At 41.6% G+C, this 23,005-nt stretch overlaps 1 protein-coding gene across 2 annotated transcripts in view; it reads left to right on the top strand.

Annotated features, from left to right (window-relative positions):
* Positions 1 to 23,005, top strand: part of Pde5a (phosphodiesterase 5A) — a 136,142-nt gene that overhangs the window by 51,965 nt on the left and 61,172 nt on the right. For both annotated transcript variants that reach the window (XM_021157938.3, XM_021157939.3), the window contains exons 4-7: positions 2,759 to 2,830; positions 4,451 to 4,540; positions 8,281 to 8,418; positions 10,965 to 11,032. In XM_021157938.3, the coding sequence (XP_021013597.1) occupies positions 2,759 to 2,830; positions 4,451 to 4,540; positions 8,281 to 8,418; positions 10,965 to 11,032 (368 nt within the window). The remainder of the gene's footprint in view (positions 1 to 2,758; positions 2,831 to 4,450; positions 4,541 to 8,280; positions 8,419 to 10,964; positions 11,033 to 23,005) is intronic.

Genomic DNA, 23,005 nt, shown 5'->3' with positions numbered 1-23,005 from the left:
TGGAACTAATTCCAGACCTTGTGGCTTCTTGGGTCCAACTGCATAGAAAATCTTTGTTATTAGAGGACACAAAGCAGACAAAATTGATGTAGAAACCCTAGCAGCAAACGAGTCCAGGATCAAATGGTACAAGAAGCAAGGTTTAAACTATACAAATGAGTTCAAAAGGGAGATGGCGTTAGAGCAGGGACCAATAGATGTCTGAAGCCAAGTGGGGGATCCAAGGTAAGGAAATTGAGCTTCCAAAAGCCAAATGAGTGCTCAGTGTCTGAGTTTCCATGTGGCCAGAGCGAAGTGTGTGAGTGGCATCTGTGGACTGTAGGAGAGTCCATGCCGCAGGTGGGGGCCAGTGGGCTTAAAGTGAACTCTGTGAAAAGGCTCAACCGTTAAATTCTACCTATGAACTGAGTTCATCTCCATCAGCAGCCCTGGCAAGCAATGGTGGAGCTTGCCCTCTGCTTAAGCCAGTGCCCCACACAGGTAGCAGGTTCAAATCCTCACCCCAGTAGCATGCAAATAAAACGTAAAAGGAAAAGTACAGAGGCTTATGCCAGCAAGCATAGCATATGATGAGAGGTGGAGGCAGGAGGATTGCTACAAGGTCAAAGGTGTCCCAGCATACAGAGTGAGAGAGACCCTGTCTCAATCAAGAAACCATAGAGAGATGGGGGAGGGAGGTAAGGAAAGAGGAAGGGAAAGGAGAGAGAAAAATTGGAGCACAGATTTTAATGAAGGAGAGCCCCAGGGACCCTCATGTGTCTTGTCTGCTGACGAAATCTTGTTCCAAGTGTTCTGATACTAAAATGGGAGACACCAGGAACACCGTGGGACCAGTGTATTTTGAGTCTGCTTTTCTACTGGGTATTGATGTTCCCTGACCCACCTTCTCTTGTATGTCTCCCTAGTTATCCCAGTCATTGCCTGGACACTGACTGTATAGCCCACTGACCAAGTTAAAGTTTTGATTGCTGGTAGTCCAGGAACTCAGAGTCCCAAATGACCTGTCTTTCCATTGGCTCCATTTACAGGGGACTTCAACAACCAATCACAATATGGCTTTTATAACTCCAAATTTCAGAGTTGAACAGCTGATTTTGTTTCTCTTAAGACTTGAATGTTGACCTACCTCACTGTCAATTTATGGTGGCATACTGATAGACTGAAAGGTTACTGTAACTTGATTTGAGGGTCAGTTTTTAAGTTAGTTTTTGAGTGAACACGTCGAGCGAACTTTCTGAGAAGTGCCCCACTAATGTGCCCCCAATATGGGCAACTGGATCATAAAACTCCCCACAAGGTATACTACTTCTGCTTGGGTCATTCTCTGCCCACTGAACTCAGAACTCCTTCTATCAGTTATTCTTTGATTTTTTTTTTTAAGTAGGCAGTTTAGCCCTTGTTGAATAATGAATGAATGAACAAACATTTAAAATCAGGTTAGACTTACATTGCTACATATGAGGCCCGGTCAGGTTGTTCTCATAAGTTCTGTTTCCAGTGAAAATACCTAGCTATAAGCCAGACATGCTTGACCTGAGCCCAAACCTTTCCCAGCCTTTGTCATTGAGACTAGAGAATCTAGAGTATACAAGGGGCCCGTGAAAGTCAGGGTGAGCCAAACCAAGGGCAACAAAGGCAGTTAGGATAAACGAGTAATTCTTTTATAAATATAAAAAAGCATATTGTTCTTTTATGATACAATACAGAAGGAGAGAAAATGCAAGAAGCAAACCACAAAAAACCAAATCAGTGTTGAGAGGACCTTTCCCTTTTCTGATCTGCCCCTCGAAGGGGGAACTTTGCATCATTTTCTTGTAGGTAGAGAATTAGAATGAACTGAACGAAGAAACACGAGCCTCCCACACAGAAGTCAGACTGCGTTTCCTAAAGTGGGAGCTCTTGGGGGAAGTGGTTTAATCTTGATAAGACTAAATTGGGAACAGAGCGAAGCAGTAGAATTCATATTAAGAGGGAGCTGCAGTAGGTTGTAAGTTGTTACAGACTTGAAGTAATTCCTCAACCTGAAGTTAGAACTGAATAAGTGTAACAGCCCCTGAAGCCGAACCGCGAGAGGCTTCTTCAAGCCTCTCCAAACCTTTTGTGGAACTCAAGGCTTACAGGCCAAGTTTAGCTTGGCTAACTTAAGTACAGTTTATCTTTCAAATTCCTTCTGACCTATGTGAGAGTAGGCTTCGCCTGTTAATTCCTGTTTTGGTTTTTTAATAACTTCTTTTCCCAAAAATAATTCTGTTGAAGGTCAAATAATTTTCAAGGCCAGCGTTTCAAAAGAGCACGAGCTACGTTCCTGCATGAGAAATTCCTGCGCATGCATGATTCGCCCGCATTCCTCTGTAGCTGGCCACTGGATCCTGCTTCATTTGTAGTGAATGAGCCTTTTTGAAATAGTTGAAGTCAATGTAAAATGTTTGTTTGATTATATATTTTATTGGAAATGTAAAAGATTGTTCTGCTTTGTGTGTGTGTGTATTAGAAAACTATGCAGAATATTTACTTAAAACACAATTACCTGCTAGCTTAATCTGATTATAAGATGAAGATCTGAAGTCCAGTGAGGTTTGGGCTCTAGGAAATTAGGAATATTACTACCCTTCTTAAGAATAAAAGGCTGGACGCAGGAGTTTTGTTTTAGCTTTGCAGCTTTGTGCTTTTAAACAGCTCATGTCTGCTGTAAACACGTTGACTTTGAGGAGCTGAGGATAATGAAAAAAAAAGTGTCACTTTTCTCTTCTTATCCTAGGTTGTTGGTGTAGCTCAGGCCATCAACAAGAAATCAGGAAATGGTGGGACCTTCACTGAAAAAGATGAAAAGGTAACAAAACCAGAGGCTGGCATGATGCCAGCTGAGAGAGATGCATTCTCTCTATGGCACATGACCTCTGGAGTAAGGCCTTGCTTAATTGGTTGCTTGAAAAAAAATTACAGTGAGAGGTGTGAGTGTGTGTATGTGTGTGTGCTCGTGTGCGTGCGTCAGTAACAATTAAGGAAATGGGGGCATGGAAGAAGTTGGCGAGGCAAGAGGGTGGAAGGGAAAGGAGATAACTACAGTACTCACCTGTGAAATTCTCAACAAAATATTTTTTGAAGAGGAAAAAAAATGATGTGAATTTTAGAACACTGTCTTCAGCTAAGGATGGTGTTGACCTGTGGGTTCTTGAGTGTCATTAGGAACCCCGTGTTCCCCTCACAGAACCACCCAGCAGCCCTCCCCTGAGCTGGGTACACAGGAAGGGTCCCTCTGTTCTAGTGTTCTCATTGTACTGTCCATACATGCTGGACAAACATTCATCCTGGAATGGGAACCCTGACTTCTCTAAGCCCCGTACCCTGCACTTTTCCTGCTGGTAAAGCAAATTTAGTTTTCACACTCCTGTGTGAACAGGAGTGCCCAGGTGTAAATTCAGGATGGAGTATAGGAATTCATCTTCCAAGAGAACAGCAACCAGCGTTATCTTACTGTTCCCATCCAAGTCTTAAGAAAAACATTCCACATTCCACACTGTCAAGATTCCCTTCCTGCTCATCCTTAGGTCTGCCTATACCTTCATTCTCCAGAGACCATTGAGTTTTACCTATTGAATATGTATTGTATATTTGTCATAGCACACAGCATTTCCATTGCTCCAAGCCACTGCTGGTGTGTTGCTCCTCTGAAAACTAGTTGGTATTTAATTCAAACAAGGCGATTACTTGTGTTTTTGTTATATAGCAGTATTGACACCTATGCTAGCCCCCATGTTGTAATCCAAACCATAGGAAGTGCCTTTGAAAGTCAGAGTAGCATACGTCTATGTTACACCTGGATACTTGATAGCAAAGCATAGTTATTAGATAAACTTTATGTCCACTATTCTTATAGTCCACTGGAATAATCCTACTCTTAATAGATATTTAGACTGTATCACATCTTGACAAAATATACCCATAGATGTGGATAAATCATACCATTTAAAGACTGCTTTAATCACTAACTTAACCATGAGCACATCACCCTACTTCAGGGTAGTAAGGATTCAGATTCATTTAAAAAGATGTATTTAAACTAATACTGGTAACCTTACTAACACTTGTTACTGCCAGTGTTCTCTTAAATATGTACGTTTTCATTTGCTGCAATAAATAAATTATGAGCAGTTTATTTGATCCCTCAGAGGTTTGCATCTTAGTGTCATATCCAATCTACTCCAAATCTTATATAGGGGAAACTGTGATTTCATACACAGTCGTCATTTCCATGCCTCTTCTCTCCTTCAGTCATCTGTTAACTTATTCCTGCTGGCTACCACTCAGCCTATCCTGCTTCTGTGCATAGCGAGCATCTACATTTTAGCATTTCACGTTTGCTTCCACCATAGCACTTTCATGCTTCAGGCAGTGTTTCTAGACAGTTTTACTGGCAGTGCCAACCTGGCTGTTGTCCTCTCTGTTCTAGGACTTTGCGGCCTACCTGGCATTCTGTGGTATTGTTCTTCACAATGCTCAGCTCTACGAAACGTCGCTGCTGGAGAACAAAAGAAATCAGGTAGGTGTCACTTCTAAGATCAGGCAGGTGTCACTTCTAAGATCAGGCAGGTGTCACTTCTAAGATCAGGCAGGTGTCACTTCTAAGATCAGGTAGGTGTCACTTCTAAGATTAGGCAGGTGTCACTTCTAAGATCAGGTAGGTGTCACTTCTAAGATCAGGCAGGTGTCACTTCTAAGATGAGGTAGGTGTCACTTCTAAGATCAGGCAGGTGTCACTTCTAAAGAGATCAAGGTAGCCCATTAAAAAAAAACCTGTTAAGTTTTTATCCGAATTATGAATGTAAGCAATTAAAATTTACTTCCCAAGACTTGGTCTCGTAAATATTTTTGCCGCTTCTATCTGATGGTCATTCCCTTTTACGGTTTCCATGCTCAAAGGCACCATCGCAGTTAGACAGTGTTCTTTGCCACCAGAGACGTACATGAATTAATGTCATTAAATAATGTTCTTAGCTGCTGCTCTTCAACGGTAGGCACCCTTCCGTTCCATAGCTTCCCAAGGGAGCATCTTAGCATCCTTGGGGTCTTCCTGACATCCTTCCCCAGTCCTATTTCTTAGACCTGCTATCTGAAACTTTTCTTTCTTATTAATTGCTGAAGTTGCTAATATACATATTGGTCTACAGCCACGATGAACTGTTCTTAAGTTTTGTTTACGTTAGTTCTAATTTGTAATTATGCTATGAACACATCTGTATTGCTCTTGCTGTATATCTTTTAATTTCCTCCAATATTAATTAATTCCCTTGTTTCTTGGAACTGTTTGCTCTAATATAATCTTCTATTCCTGCCCCCTCCCGCCCCCACACTCAACTCTCTCACACATTTCCTAGACGTCTTCTTTTTTTCAGATGTCTAAATTAAGGATTTCCATATTTCCTGTCACCTGAAAGTCCCCCTCTGTGCCTGGTGTGCGTTACAGCCACATGGAACTTTCCTCCACGCTCCTCTTAGGGAAATTCTATTTTCTGGGTCTCTCAACTCCTTGTTCACGTAACTCCTGATTTGCTCCAGCATGTTCTCAGCTAAATGTCTAAGAAACAGCATTGAGGAGGTAGTCTCTGTGAATCCTTGCATGGATGAGGATACCCGATTTACCATTGCACCCGTCTGGTTGGTATGAAGCTGTATCTCTGATTTTAAGTCATTGATCTTCTGAGGAGCATTCAGGTTCTGACTCTTGGTTCTTTACAAATGCTTTGTGTGTGTGTGTGTGTGTTATCTGTTATATATAAAATAAGACCTGTGTTGCCTTATATAATTATATTTCTAAGCTTTTTGTAATGCTTGGTTTTGTTTCTGTACGAGTCTCACAAGGTCTCTTCTTACCATGCCTGTATGTCAGGTCACCTGGTTAAGACTGGAGATTTAAGGAAACCTTCAGTTTTGTGTAATCATTTTCTATGACTTTGTAATCCATAAACGTCTCCACACTCTATTTTCTCTTTTCAGAATTAACGTTATGTCTGGAACTCCATCTCGATGGCAGGTCTCTTGACTTCACCGTGGGTGAAGCCCAAAGTTCAATTCCCAGCCCCAAAAAAGAAAAAAAAAAAAAAAAAAAAAGGAAGACCCAGTGCTCTTAACTGGAGAATTCTCTTTATCTCCTACTCTAATCTCATCAGCTTCTATTCCAGTTAATTTTACAAACACAGCTGCAGTAATACCACCTCCCTCCTGTGCAGTCACAGTCCACGCCCCCTGGAGGCTGAGGCTTGGTGGGCCCGCCTCTGCTCAGGAGGATTCTTGTCTCCCTGCTTGTCCTTTTTAGCTGAGAGCTCCCATAATCCATCTCACCTCTTCTTCTCTGAAATGTTTCCTTCCCCAAGTCCACCTCACTGAATCCTGTTCTCCCAAGCGCAGTTAGAATGGTGTCTCACACAGCAAGCCCTCTGGAGAAAAATTCTTTCTGGCCCTCATCAGCTAAATTCTTTGTGAGAATCTGCAGAGACTTCCAGGCCAACCAGAAGTGGAAGATACTACTTTAAAAAGCTCAGAGAGAATTTAAAATGTCCTTTTTTTTTCTTTTTCACAAAATATATTTGGGTTATATTCTTTCCCTTCCTCAACTTCTCCCACACCCTCCTCATCTCCCTAACAATAAAACAAAAGGAGAAGCACATATGCATGCATGCACTGAATCTGTAAATTGCTTTTGGTAAGATGGCTATTTCCACAATATTGATACTACCAGGCCGTGAGCTAGGGAGGTCCCATCGTCTTACAGCTTCTGCAGTTTCTTGCCTCAGTGTCTCAGAGTTTTTAATCACACAAGTCTTTCACTTGTTTGGAGTTATTCCAAGTTATTTGTTTTTTGAAGTTATTACGAAAGGTATCATTTCATTGATTTGTTTATCAGTACCTTTGCCATTTGTAGATAAGAAGGCTCTGTTGATTGTGTGTCCTGCTACTTTGCTGAAGATGTTTATGAGCTTTAGAAGTCTTCTTTTTTTATTACGTATTTTCCTCATTTACATTTCCAATGCTATCCCCAAAATCCCCCATACTCTCCCCCCCACTCCCCTACCCACCCACTCCCACTTTTTGGCCCTGACGTTCCCCTGTACTGGGGCATATAAAGTTTGCAAGTCCATTGGGCCTCTCTTACCAGAGATGGCCGACTAGGCCATCTTTTGATACATATGCAGCTAGAGTCAAGAGCTCCGGGATACTGGTTAGTTCATATTGTTGTTCCACGTATAGAGTTGCAGATCCCTTTAGCTCCTTGGGTATTTTCTCTAGCTCCTCCATTGGGGGCCCTGTGATCCATCCAATAGCTGACTGTGAGCATCCACTTATGTGTTTGCTAGGCCCCGGCGTAGTCTCACTAGAGACAGCTATATCAGGGTCCTATCAGCACAATCTTGCTAGTGTATGCAATGGTGTCAGCGTTTGGAGGCTGATTATGGGATGAATCCCTGGATATGGCAGTCTCTAGATGGTCCATCCTTTTGTCTCAGCTCCAAACTTTGTCTCTGTAACTCCTTCCATGAGTGGAAAAGGGGCAAAGTGTCCACACTTTGGTCTTCGTTCTTCTTGAGATTCATGTGTTTTGCAAATTGTAACTTATATCTTGGATATTCTAAGTTTTTGGGCTAATATCCACTTATCAGTGAGTACATATTGTGTGAGTTCCTTTGTGATTGGGTTACTTCACTCAGGATAATGCCCTCCAGGTCCAACCATTTGCCTAGGAATTTCATAAATTCATTCTTTTTAATAGCTGAGTAGTACTCCATTGTGTAAATGTACCACATTTTCTGTATCCATTCCTCTGTTGAGGGGCATCTGGGCTCTTTCCAGCTTCTGGCTATTATAAATAAGGCTGCTATGAACATAGTGGAGCATGTTTCTTTCTTAGTAGTTGGAACATCTTCTGGATATATGCCCAGAAGTCTTCTAGTAGGTTTTTTGGGAGTTTTTTTAAGCATAAAATCATATCATCTGCAGATAAAAATACTTTGACTTCTTCCTTTTCTATTCATACCCCCTGGTCTCCTTCACTCTTTTCCCCCTGTAGCTGAGACTTCAAGAATTATATTGAATAGTTATGGAAAGAGTGGACAACTTAAATATGGAAATTCTTTCTACTCTATTGACTGTGTGATCTGGGTAGGGTTGCATCAGCCACACAGACGTGGATTTAACCGTTGCGTAAACATGCTCACCAACAGCCTTTAGCCCACTGCATTGCTTTAGTCTCTGCACGATCGTGATCTGCCACCTTTTCTCGTCCAGGTGTTACTTGACCTTGCGAGCTTAATCTTTGAAGAGCAGCAGTCCCTGGAAGTCATTCTGAAGAAGATCGCTGCCACTATCATCTCCTTCATGCAGGTGCAGAAGTGCACCATCTTCATTGTGGATGAAGACTGTCCTGTGAGTTCAGGGATGGACTTTGGGTTTTGCAAAACGGACACATCTCTTCCTTGAAAGCACATTCTAATTCCAAATACTATTTTTCCTTAAAAACCCACCCCAACTCCCAGTGTATATAAATATTGATGCAAAACCAATACAAGAGTGAAATGTTTTTGAAGTGGGGTGGAGGTGAGGATAGCAAGAGCCTTCGGTGCCCCATCACTAACCATGGGTTTCTTCTCTGTGCTACCCCTGCTTGTGGCTGCTCTTAATCCGGAAACACCCTGTATAGTACTGTGCAGACTAAACGTGTAAGAGCTGCGGTGCCTTGGTGTCTAAAACAGGTAGACTCCCATTCTGAATGGATGGAGTATAAAATTTTCCTCTCACCAGAAATTATTTAGAAAAATTAGCCGGGGGTCTAGGCAGGTGGTAGGTAAAACTAACAGCATTTGTAAGTCCTACCTCTTTTCCCAACAACAGGAAATGACCCACTGTTCTAACACACAGATTTTTGGTCCATTTATCTCCATTGTTAGGAAGCTTTCCCTGATGAGAGAGAGATGGAGCCCTCTCACGGGGATGGATACTTATGCTTAAATGTTATGCAGAGTATCTGCCTAGAGTTTGCCTGAGAATCAGACCGCTGGCCTGCCATAGGAATAAAATGCAGACTTTACCCCCCCTCACTGTTTGAACCATGGAATATTCCTTATGGTGGTAGTTGTTCTTCCTGTGGCCTAACAGGAGACTGTTCGTTGGTAGGCTATTAAGAAGAAAGGATAGCACTATCGCTTGAATAGGTCAGTTATAATTCATATGGGATATTTGAGTTGACATTTCTGGTAGAAGTAGAACAAGAGAAGACATTCAGTCGTATTACATTTTTAATTGGCTTAGATATTTAGACAATTCATTATCCTCTTAATATGTGTGCTAGAATGGATGCATTGAGTACTGTAAAATTCTTACTAACAGTGTATCAAATAAAAACTCACTGTACCAAAACAATAACCAGCATTCTCGTGGGTAGCTATTATTTTATGTTTCTATTGGCCTCTAAACTATTTAATATAAAGTAATTAGGGATAGTTGCTAGCTCTTGAAAGTTCATGTCAGAATTCATTAATTCCATATACTAGCTTGTCCTTTTCCTTCAGTGGTCTTCTCTTTAGCATTTAATCTTTTAAAATTTTCTATAGAAGCATTCACTTTTAAAACCTTAAATCTTACTTTATGAACATTTAGTGGAGTTTTTAACAGTTAATACCTCTTATGGTAACAAGTTGATGTAGGCCAGTGTGGTTTGACTCTCAGCTCAACAATATGGCTAAGAATATATTCTGATCCCTTTTGTTGGGTTTAGAAAATAATTTAGTTAAGTTGATATTACTGCTATTTATGGATTAAAACCACTTCAATACGCGTAAAAATAAAAATGTAAGCTCCCCCAATATATGCTCAGCTTTTCCATTCTCAAATTATACTTTCATTGTCTTACGTTTGTTTCTTCCCAATCTCTCCTCATTCTGTTGTATGTACAGCGTGGAGCAATATGAATTTTGTTTTGTACTATGAAGTAAAACTATTTCCTGATATCACTAAAGTCTTTACAATTATTTTATTTTCCTTGTTAAACATTGCCAAATGGTATATCTCTTTAGGAAAGACTTCTATGAGCTGGGGAATAGCTGAGCCAGCAAAGTCCTTGCCTTGAAAGCTTAAGAATCCAAATTTGCTATCAGAAGCCAGATAGCAATGCCAAAATGTTGGGGCAAGCTTGGTACTCCAGTGCTTGGGAGGCAGAGACAGGAGGACCCTCAGGGCTCCACAATCGGTCAGGGCAGCCTAACTGTGAGCTCCAGGGTAGGGCAACATTCCTGAGAATGATGCCAGAGGTTGGTAGCTGGCCTTCCCCCGCCACCTCTCTCTCTCTCTCTCTCTCTCTCTCTCTCTCTCTCTCTCTCTCTCTCTCTCACACACACACACACACTTTCTCTTTCTCTCTCTCTCTCTCACACACACACACACACTTTCTCTTTCTCTCTCTCACACACCCTCTCTCACAAACACACTCTTAAAAACACATACTCTTTCTCTTTCACACACACTCTCTCTCACACACACACATGAACATACACTTGCATATATACATACTCATGAACACACACGGTTAAACACATACAAACACATATGCACACTCACACACACTCATGAAGACATGCGTGCACACACATACACACTCATGAACATTAATACACACACACATGCATGCACACACACAATCATGGAAATATGCATTAAAAAAGCCTGAGTTGTACTAGCAGCAGAAGTGTATACTCGAAAGCTTTCTTCAGATAAATTCAGAAATAATGTGAGCCTTTAATAATAGAAAGAATCTTTGAGGGTGTTGTGAATTTAGTGCTTGCATCCATTTGGTTTAAGAATAAGGGAAATATGTTTGGGCACTGGCACCCTAGTGTTGCACAATATGTGTGTGTGTGTCTGTGTGTATGTTCCATGGCTTTGTACATGTCTCAATGACGTTGTCACTCTGTTTGCAGGACTCTTTCTCTCGTGTGTTTCACATGGAGTGTGAGGAAGTAGGGAGACCCTCCGATCCTTTAACGAGGTAAAGTACCCTCTCTGACTCGCTCACAAGAAGAGCACGCTGCTAAGAAGTGCTTTATTAGTAGTCTGGTGTATAGGTGACAGGCTGTTTGCCCTGCAAAGGCGATTTTATTTCCTAGGATACCTCCCCTGGTGTTAATTGACAGAGAATTATTTCTTATAGCAGAACTCTGATTAGCACAAGCTTGTTCTGTTCTTATGAACTCGTTCAGCTAAGAACCACAAATACTGTTCTTCTGTTACATTTTTTTCTGTTTACATATCTGGAAATATCGTAGATTTCCTGGCAAGCTTTCGGTAAGTCTATTCCGAGTTGGAATCGGCCATGAGAATTTACCTAGGAACAGAAGGAGGTCTACCATCCTAATCTTAGACATCTATGTACCCGCTCTGGCTGGATCAAGTCAGATCTTCCATCAGGTTCTTTTCCATCGTTTTTAAATATGTACTCATTTTTCTATTAATAGTATTTATTTTGAAAAGTATGTGCTGTGTTTGTAGATGGAGGATAAGACGCAGTTATCCCAGTCTGGCAAGTGCTTTCTGGAGATTGTGAAGTGGATTTAGGGCACACTACTAAATGTTCTTACTAATATTTTTTTTAACCATACCAAAAAACATTATTGTTCTCTCAAATGCTAGGATATTCTTTTTTCCTTTTTAAAAAATTAGATAGTTTCTTTATTTACATTTCAAATGTTATCCCCTTTCCTAGTTTCCCTCTCTCCCAGAAACCCCCTCTCCCATCCTCCCTCCTCCTGCTTCTATGAGGCTGTTCATCCACCAACCCACCAACTCCCACCTCCCCTCCCTTGATTCCCCTACACAGGGGCATCTATCCAGCCTTCATAGGACCAAGGACCTTTCCTCCCATTGATGCCTGACAATGCCATCCTCTGCTACATATGCAGCTGGAGCCATGTGTACTCCTTTGTTAATGGCTCAGTCCCTGGGAGCTTTGAGGAGGTCTGGTTGGTTGATATTGTTGTTCTTCCCATGGGGTTGCAAACCCCTTCAACTCCTCCAGTCCCTTCTTTAACTCCTCTATTTAGGGACCCCGAACTCAGTCCAATGATTGGCTGCTAACATCACCTCTGTATTTGTAAGGCTCTGGCAGAGCCATTTCAGGCTCCTTTCAGCAAGCTCTTCTTGGCATCCATAATAGTGTCTGGGTTTGGTAACTGTATATGGGATGAATCCCCAGGTGGGACAGTCTCTGGGTGGCCTTTCCTTTAGTCTCTGCTCTACACTTTATCTCCATATTTTCTCCTGTGAGTATTTTGTTCTCCTTCTAAGAAGGACCGAAGCACCCACACTTTGGTCTTCCTTCTTATTGAGCTTCATGTAGTCTGTGAATTATATCCTGGTTATTTGGAGCTTTTGGGCTAGTATCCACTTATCAGTGAGTGCATACCATGTGTGGTTTTTTTTTGTTTGTTTGTTTTTTGTGATTGGGTTACCTCACTCAGGATGATATTTTCTGTTTGCCTAAGAATTTCATGAATTCATCATTTTTAATAGCTGAGTAGTACTCCATTGTGTAAATGTACCACATTTTCAGTATCCATTCCTCTGTTGAAGAACATCTGGGTTCTTTCCAGCTTCTGGCTACTATAAATAAGGCTGCTATGAGCATAATGGAGCATGTGTCCTTATTACAAGTTGGAACATCTTCTGGGTATATGCCTAGGAGTGCTATAGCTGGGTCCTCAGGTAGTACTATTTCCAATTTTCTGAGGAACCGCCAAACTGATTTCCAGAGGGATTGTACCAGCTTGCATTTCCATCAGCAATGGAGGAGTGTTCCTTTCTCCACATTCTTGCCAGCATCTGGTGTCACCTGAGTTTTTGATTTTAGCCATTCTGATTGGTGTAAGGTAGAATCTCAGGTTGTTTTGATTTGCATTTCCCTGATGACTAAAGATGTTGAACATTTATCTAGGTGCTTTTCAGTCATTCAGTATTCTTCAGTTGAAAATTCTTTGTTTAGCTCTGTAGCCCCCTTTTTAATATGGTTATTTGGTTTTCTGGAGTTTAACTTCTTGAGTTCTTTGCATACATTGGATATTAGCCCTCTATCGGATGTAAAGATATTTTCCCAATTTCTTGGTTGCCTTTTTGTCTTATTGACAGTGTCCTTTGCCTTTGCAATTTTATGAGGTACCATTTGTCGATCCTTGATCTTACAGCACAAGCCATTGCTGTTCTGTTCAGGAATTTTTCCCCTGTGCCCATATGTTCGAGGCTTTTCCCCACTTTCTCCTCTTTAAGTTTCAGTGTCTCTGGTTTTATGTGGAGGTCCTTGATTCACTTGGACTTGAGCTTGGTACAAGGAGATCAGAATGGGTCGATTTGCATTCTTCTACATGCTGACTGCCAGTTGTACCAGCACCATTTGTTAAAAATGCTGTCTTTTTTCCCCCACTGGATGGTTTTAGCTCCTTTGTCAAAGATCAAGTGACAATATGTGTATCGGTTCATTTCTGGGTCCTCAATTCTATTCCATTGACCTACCTGCCATTCTAAAGAACAGAAATCCACCAAGATGAGGTACCAGAAGTTGTTAAGCATTTATCATAGTTTTCAGCTCTTAAAAGCTATATATATGATGATTCTATGATGCTGTAACAACTTTGGTGCTTTTGTTACTATATAAATATGAGTAACCATGCATTCACTATTATATATAATTGGCCTTTACTCCATAGGACAAAATGAGTTGGTATGATGCTTGTTAAAAGTATGAAACAAGTTATGTAGGCAAACCTTTTGTACTTATGCTGCAGCGTGTATCTGTAATTATTTTCATATTGACATTTTGATTTGCACTACAAATTCAACCAATATCTTCTAATATTTAGTGACAGCTGGACAAACCTAGTGAAATAGTGACCTCTGCTGGTAAATATACATTTTAAAACAGCAAAAGCAAAGATTGATAAATATTTGGTTTCTTTTTGATAAATTCTCTCTGTAGGCCAAATGGAAGATACTTTACCATTTATAATTCTCTACCATTCCAAGTAACTTATAAAATATTTTATAAGGGACAAATATGCTAGTGTGGTTATTTTAAAAGAGACAAATTCTAACTGATTTTTAAACTAATATTATGGCAATGGAAACCATGCATTGTCAATGGCTTTTCTCAGCCTACCATTTCAAAGTTAGCCTTTACTCTAATAATGCAGTAAAAGACCATTTATTCAAGAGATAAAATTATTGAAAATGGTTTATTAATAATAGCTATCTGGCTTAACTTTTTTTGTTTGTTTGTTTGTTTGTTTGTTTTTGTTTTTCGAGACAGGGTTTCTCTGTATAGCTCTGGCTGTCCTGGAACTCACTTTGTAGACCAGGCTGGCCTCAAACTCAGAAATCCACCTGCCTCTGCCTCCCAAGTGTTGGCTTAACTTTATGACAACTGAACGATCAAAGGTGTTTAGTAGCTTTAACATTTTGAGAAAGTGTTAAGTTGATATTGACACTTAATGTTTATTGTATTGTTATATAGTATAAAGTATAATACATATTACATCTATATCTTATGCTTCTCTAATTGATTACAGATGGCACAATGATTTAGTACTCTCTATTTCTCAGTACTAAACACTTTGCTAGTTCAGAACTTATCTATGATATGAAGTGCTGTACAATTTATGTTAACAATTAATAAAATCATTTCTATTTTAAGCTCTTCTCTATTGATTGAAAGTCATGGGTTCTGAGCCTAGGGATTCAACCTGCTTGATAAACTACTTGCCAGGCATGCACATAGCCCTGGGTTTGATTGATAACACTGCATAAGTCAGGTATGGGTGCACACACATGTAATCCTGGCACTGCAGAGATGGAGATGGTGAGGAGGTAGGGTCACATGGTCATGTGTAGCTCCACAAGACGTGCAAAAGCAACATGGACTAGAGACCCTGTCTACAATAATAAAGGATAAAAATTCAGGGCTGTTTTCAGATTATTTTCTTTTATATGCTTAAATAACATTGACTACAGTTTTCAGATGTTAGATATCAAAATGTGAACAACTATTCCCGTGAACCTTGTATATCTTTATTGGAATTGTTATGTAAGCAAGATGAAGTTAGTAGTGCTTTTAGAGTTGGCTTGTCACCCCAGATTCCAGAAGTGGGGTACATTTCCAGGTGATGGGAGTTTTTTTTTTTTCTGTGCTGTGATACACAGCTCATGTTGGAATTGTGTTAACCCTTTATTTTCAGGAGACATTTTAGTTCTGCTGTTCCATCCTAGTGATATTTATTTTTCTTAAATAAGTGTGCCTTTAATTATGAAATGATAAGCACATAGATTTTCTCCTTCATAGTAGTCTTGGACTATATATACTAGCTAGTACTTGTTATTGATTATTAAATTCAAAAATACAAATGTAGTTCAATTTAAGAAAAGACTACTTCCTATGCTCTCTCTCTCTCTTTTTTTTTTAATTTTATTTTTTTACTTATTCACTTTATATCTTGCTCACTTCTCCGCTCCCCTCCCGGTCACCCCTCCCACAATCCTTCCCCCATTCCCCTCTCCCCTTCTCCTCTGAGCAGGTGGGGACCCCTGGGGGTACCCCACCCCACCCTGGCACTTCAAGTCTCTGTGAGGCTAGGTGCTTCCTCTCTTACTGAGGCCAGACAAGGCAGCCCAACTAGGAGAACATATCCCACATTCAGGCAACAGCTTTTAGGATAGCCCCTGTTCCAGTTGTTCAGGTTCCACGTGAAGGCCAACCTGCACATCTGCTGCATGTGCAGGGAGGCCTAGGTCCAGCTTGTGTATGCTCTTTGGTCGGTGGTTCAGACTCTGAGAGCCCCAAGGGTCCAGATTAGTTGACTCTGTTGGTCTTCCTGTGGAGTTCCTGTTCCCTACTACATTTAAAGTGAGAAAACTTCCATTGCAAAGATAACAGGCGCCAAGCGGAGGAATGTAGAACTCAGACTGTATTTAACTACAGGTAATGCTGTGTACTAGCTAGTGTGTGATTTCTTTGATCTCCGAAGCTTTCAATGATAGAATTTCCTTAAGGCTCAAAAGAACCTAATACCTGTAAAATTTCAAAAACCTTCCCTGTAGCTTGTAGCTGTTGTCCCAGGTGTGTCTTGGGTTCACATCAGCCTACAAAGGTTCCTGTGAACTTCTGCAACTCAGAAAGCCTTACCTTCCCCCCAAATTCCCTGCCCTTGCTTTCTCAGGAATTTTCTCTTATGCAGCTCTGTTGATATCTACTCTGCAAATACTGAAATGTATGACTTAGCCCAGCGCTTCCAGAAGGAGATGCTGAGACCTGTTGAAATGTGCACAGTGTGCTCTGGAAAACTAAAAGGGAGAATGATGTGGGAGAGGCGAGTGGAGTCAACATGACTGTCCTATCTGGTCTGTGGTCTGTGGGGTTTGCCGGGGAATGAACGAGGGGTGGGGGAGGTTGTGTGCTCCTGTCTTAGACAGCTGCAAAGGCTAAGGAAAGCCCAGCAGGGTTGCTGGTGAGCCTTCTAGCTGAAGTTTTCTTGGCTGTAGAATCCTGGGTCTCAGAAGAACAGTCTTGATTTAGTGTCCTGGTGGGCTCGGTCTTGGGACATCCCTGGGAGGCATGGCCTTGAAAGTGGCCTCTAGAGATCAGCAACTGTGACATCAAGCTACATGCACTTCCTGCTGCTTAATCTCTATGACACTTTATAAGGCCATCGTGGTATCGCTGTTATTTAAAGGATGACATCCACATTCATTGTATTACACTTTGAAAGCCTTCACTATCTAGTCTATCTAGCCAAATATGTTTTGGCTAGAAACAGTCATTTTATTCTTTTTTCTCCACAGAACATTTATTTTTCACTAAGACTTTCCCAGAGGACATAAGTAACCTTGTCACCAGCCCGTCCCTCATGAAAGGCTGGCTCACTCACTGCTATAAAGACGTTCCAAACCTTTTCCAGGACTGGTAACAACCTTAAGTGGCAAAGAACACTTTCTATCTGAATTAAAGTAACAATGTTTAAGTAAAACAAACAAGAACAAACAAAGCAGAAAAGGGGCAATGGATATTTCATAATGAAATTTTCATTCATGTTCTGTTGCCAGACATCCAGTCTGGCTAAAGTGTAACAAAATGGAAACAGGATGACTGTAATAGAAAATGTTCACTACGACTTGCTGTACACACCTGCTCCAAGTCCGCCCTTAACCCCCAATGCTTCCAACTTAATCACTTCCCAGCCTGCTGGGTATTGATGAAGGAATGGGTATTGATGAAGGAACGGGTAGGTTTTCTCTCTGACCCAGTCTTTGTCCTAAGGCTGATAAGTCTGTGCATCAGCTCTGTGAAGAAGACAGCAGAGATCTGCCAGATCATTGGTAAAATCAAGTATCTGACCAATATCCTATGTGATGGGAGATGCTGGGTTCCATTCTCTTCTTTACACATTTTACAATTGCTCTCCATGCACTCATTCACAGACTTGTTGTCAGCGTAAATCCTGCCTTCTGGACTCTTGGCAGGCGAAGCCAGCAAAATGGCACGAGCCGTCAAACCACGTGCTTTGCTGCAACCTGCTGCCAACACTGCTGCCTCCGCCCAAGTGCCCAGTCGCCCCCTTTATTTTTGATATTCTACAGCTATTTAACATTTCTCTAATATATGTAGAACTGACTCATGTCAGAAATTTGTTTTACACCGTTGTTCTTTCTTTTTTCTTATTCTTTTTTACCGCACTTTTCTTTCCTGATCTCTTTACCCATTCCTAAGGCACAACTAGCTTTGTAAATGTCTCTGCAATGTCATTTTTTTCCTAATGGGACCCACTTGAATGTTCTCTATTCTTTTTCTCTACATATGATGTTTGCGTTGTTACCAGTAGTATTTTGGAAGGTTAGTTTTTGTTGTGAATCATGTATACATTAAATAAAAACAGCTTAAACAAGGAATGCAAGATAGTGTTCTCTGTATAGGACAGGGAAGCTGCATCTATGATCATAACAATACGGTTGCCTAAATAAGGCCTGCATAATAATAACACTCGTTGACAGGCCAGCACGGAGAGGGGAAATCTCACAAGGTCTCACTCCCAGCTGAAAAACCATAGGCAATTAATGGTTGCTAAGAAAGGGAGACATGTTCTTCCCGAGAGATGAGTCCCCTGATGGGTCATACAACCCCAAGTGGTGAGTCCTAAGCACACACACAGGATCAACGCTAAGTGGACCCAGCAGATTGTATTTACATATACATATGTATATATGTAACAGCAATGGTTAAAGAAGGCATGGATTTGAGGAGGAGTCAGGAGGACTTAGGGATGATGGGAGAGAGTGAGAATAAGTGAATACAGTACTCATGTAGGAAATTTTCAAAGTTAAAAAAAAAAGTATAAATTTAAAAGCAATGTATCTTATTACTTTCTCCTGGATGTGCTAGGCTGGTCAAAGCTGGCGTTGGACTTTATACTACAAATGTCCCAAATCTCTGATGCCTCCTACCTCACAGCCCTTAGCTATGCTCTATGGATTCAGGAGTAGTGATGGAGCCTAGACATCACATTCATGGTCCAAACAGGGGACGGAAGAGGCAAAAGCACACATCAGTATTTTAGAGGTTGTCCCAAGGGTGCCTTGTCATCCTATCGACTGGGAATGATTCCTGTGGTAACACCCACTCTTTGGGCTGCAGAGTAATGGAGTCTTTATTCTGCGTAGCTCTGTGTCCACGCAAAGAGGAGGTAATCTGGGGACAGCTGGCATATCTCTACTACACACTGCCCAAGTAGCATGTGCAGTTGAAACCTCCATCGCTCTCTTGGTTTGCTCCTAGGTGACAAGCTCCTCTCTACTGGCTGACCTAGGTGAGCTTGCTTTTCTTTCACAACGTTCCCAGAGCGGCCCCGGAGAGCAGGTGTTCACGCTGTATTGATTGAGGGCAAGAAGCAGTGCATCAGCATTTTTTTTTTTTTTTTTTTGGTTTTTCGAGACAGGGTTTCTCTGTATAGCCCTGGCTGTCCTGGAACTCACTTTGTAGACCAGGCTGGCCTCGAACTCAGAAATCCGCCTGCCTCTGCCTCCCGAGTGCTGGGATTAAAGGCGTGCGCCACCACGCCCGGCTTGCATCAGCATTTTTATAAAGTAGGAAATAACCATGCTGTTACGTTAACTGCAATAGAACTCACGCCTCTATAGCAGTTCCTTCTTCTGAGTTCATGGTTCTGGCAAGTTTCTTAGGCATTTTGAGTTGCTTCTGACTGATGCTGGTAATGGTAAGATGGGATAATTATTACTATTTTCATTTTTAGTCTGCAGAAGACTGCTGTGGTGGCATCTTTTCTGGTGTTTTTCTTTCTCCTGGTGGTGACCTTTTTATTTTTCCTGTTTATATTATGGCTTCTTCTTGTTTTATTTCCCTAGGCTATTGTTTGTAGAAAACAAAAACCCTTGTAGTTTTAAGTATTGTGTTATTTTAGCCTCAAGTCTGTACTTACAACCTTTCCTTGAATGTCACACAGATAACACATGTAATCAGACCCAGAAGATCTGTTATGCAAGGCCATCTGAATGCCTTCAAGGCCGAGCTGGAAGTTCATCTTGTACCCATCTATTTCCCTGCTACATTCTGTAATGTCATTTGTGCTCTTTTTCATTTATGCGTAATACTTTCCAGTGTGTGTGTGTGTGTGAAGCTCTATTTGACCATATTACAATCAAGTCAATACATATGTCAGAAAGGGGATACTGAAATATCTGAGCCATTGCGGAACGCCATATGACCTCACTGTTCCAAGATCCAACCTGTGTATAAAGGATGGTAGACAGGTACCATATTGGAACTTCGGAAACTTAGAACTAGAAAAATTCTTTTCCAAGACATGTATTTCTTTTTTCTAATTATAATTTTTTTATTCTTCAGAACTCCATACTTATATACAATGAAATATGATCATACCTCCATTTCCCTCCTCCAGTTCTTCCGTGTGCCTCTAAATTGTGTTCCCAACTTGATGCTGCTAAGTTAATAACCCACTAAGTCCAATTAGCATTGCACATATGTGCACGGTGTGGGGCCGTTCCCTGGCACATTGAAACCTGCCAGTGGGAACACCACCCAAGAAGAATGGTTCTGTCTTCCCCAACAACTGTCAACTGCCAATCACACTCGGTAAGGAGCGGAGCCTGGAGAGCACCTTTCCCGTCCCAATTACTCAGTGCAACCTTACTGTTGAGGACACCATACATACACTTTGGCTGCAAGACATAGAGAAATCAACCTGAAACTAAGCAGAAACTTTTCTCCCATCTGGCTAGCTCTCACAGTGTCAGAAGGCTCTGTGCAGGCTGCTAAGGGAAGAGAAGACATCTGGCCCTACCGAGTGTGGCGCAATGACCTTCAGGCATTATCTGCCCGGTCACCGGTACAACAGAAGTATTTAGGTGTAATTAGAATGGGCCTGGCTGGGTTTTTGTGCTGGCTGGGCTTTGTGCAGTTCTTTTTTTTTTTTTTTTTTTTTGGTTTTTCGAGACAGGGTTTCTCTGTGTAGCCCTGGCTGTCCTGGCACTCACTTTGTAGACCAGGCTGGCCTCGAACTCAGAAATCCGCCTGCCTCTGCCTCCCAAGTGCTGGGATTAAAGGCGTGCACCACCACGCCCGGCTGCTTTGTGCAGTTCTTGAGCAGATAAACCATAGCTGCTAAGAGATGATGATTATAATAGCTACGTGATGTACAGACAGGCATTGCCTGAACTCCTCTTTGTCTTCTAGCTCTTAAGGTCTTTCTACTTCCTCTTCTAGGACATTGCCTGAGCTTTGGTGAGGGAGGAGCGACTGGGGAAGATTTCCCACCTGGGCTGAGGCCTCAGCCTTTTACTCTCAGCATTTGGACTAATTATACATTGATTGCTGATGTCGCAATTAGGGTTTCTGTTGCTGTGACAACACAGCATAACCAATGGAATGGCACAAGCCTTTTGGAACCTCAAAGCCCACCCCCAGTGACATATCTTTTCCAACAATGCCACATCTCCTAACCCTGTGGTTCTCAACCTTCCTAATGCTGTGACCCTTTAACTCAGTTCGTCCTGTTGTGGTGACGCCCTCCAACCATAAATTTATTTTCATGGCTACTTCATGATTAGAATTTTGTTACTGTTATGAATCATAAGATAAGCATTTGCTACGTAGCATATCTGATATGCAATCCCTGTGAAAGGGTCATTCGTGACTGGAGGGGTCACGACCCACATGTTGAGAACTACTATCTTAATCCTTCCCAGTTAACCAACTGGAGACAAAAGTATTCAAAGGCATGAGCTTCTGAGGACCAGTCTCATTAAAACACCACAGCTACCTACTGTGAAAAGGAGTTTCTCTGACCAAGACTGAGAGCATCTCAGGTCTGTGGCATAAACACAAATATTCAGGGGGCAACTCGACATGTCCATTTAAACAACAATCTTGGTTTCTTCCTTAGGGCCTATGACCTTCCTCACCGTGGGCTTATGACTAGGATTACAGGACTAGGCATGACCACCCCTCCTGTGGAGCAGGCCTCAAGTCCAACCGGAAATCAAGTAGTTACCCCATAGTCATCCTTTTTTGGCACAGGTGAGCAGGCAGATACTGCCTGAAGGTCATTGCGCCACACGTAGAGTCCAGCACTCGGTAGGACCAGATGTCTTCTCTTCCCTTAGCAGCCTGCACAGAGCCTTCTGACACTGTGAGAGCTAGCCAGATGGGAGAAAGGTTCCTGTTTAGTTTCAGGTTGATTTCTCTATGTCTTGCAGCCAAAGTGTATGTATGGTGTCCTCAACAGTAAGGTTACACTGTGTTATTGGAATGGGTTGTTTTGGAGACCCCTGGGGACTCCATGACCAATAACTCTTTTTTTTCTTTGAAGATTTAAAAATATTTTTTACTTTTTATAATTTTTTATTTGTTGAAATTACAATATAGTTATGTTATATTGCCATTCTGTTTCCTCCCTTCAATACTTCCCATATCATCTTCCTGTCTCTTTCAAAGTCGGAACCTCTTTTTGTTGTTTTGTTGTGTGTGTGTATGTGTGTGTGGGGGGGGGGGGAGGGAAGAAGGGAGAGAGAGAGAGAGAGAGAGAGTTACTAAACAGAAACACAGCCTGTTTATAATGTTTGTATAATGTTACTTGAATGTACATGTTTTCAAGGCTGACCATTTGGCATTGGATAATTAGCTAATTGTGTGTTTTTTCTTGTAGAACACTATTCATCAAACTCAACATTCTTTAGTTGCCTATAGGGGTTTTGTGTGTGTGTGTGTGTGTGTGTGTGTAGAACTGGGGCCTTGTGAGCTTTCCCCCCAACCACGTTAACATGTCTATGATGTTCAGCTTGTGATTAGGTAGCCATATTGGTGAGACTTTATGGGTGTAGTTTCTAGGAGACAACCTCACAGCAAACTCTCCGATCTGCTGGCTCTTAGCATCTTTCCACTCCTCTTCTCCAACAATCCCTGAGTCTTAGGCATAGGAGTTGTGTTGTAGAGATAGGAGTTGAAATTTGACTCCACAACTCTACGATTTGATTGGTTGTGGGCTTAATGGTCTCCATCTGTTGCAAAGAGAAGTTCCCTTTATAAGGTGTAAAAGCTACTCTTATCTGTCAGTACAAGGACAAATATTTAGAGTGTAGCTAGAAATTATGATTTCATAAAGCAGTGGCTGTAGGTCCTCCTCCATGACCTCAGTGGCCCTGCATTGGTGGCTTGGTGTCCAGTGACAGGCATGAGCTCCCATGAGTTATCTGTAAGTCCAGTTAGAGAGCTGCTGGTTACCACTGAGGTATTCATGCGACTACTGTATCTTTAGGGTTAGTCTGCCATGCTGCTCATTGTTGTGGCTCATGGGCATCATAGCTGTAGGACTGCCGGTTGACTCCCTCTTGAAAGCTTGCAAGGTACCTTCTGGAACCATGAAATCTACTTCTTAGGGAGAAGACATTCAATGAC

The sequence above is a fragment of the Mus caroli genome, unplaced genomic scaffold, assembly GCF_978045245.1.
Source record: "Mus caroli unplaced genomic scaffold, Mus_caroli_1 scaffold_3, whole genome shotgun sequence".
Lineage (NCBI taxonomy): Eukaryota > Metazoa > Chordata > Mammalia > Rodentia > Muridae > Mus > Mus caroli.
This window is presented reverse-complemented; position numbering and strand designations above follow the sequence as displayed.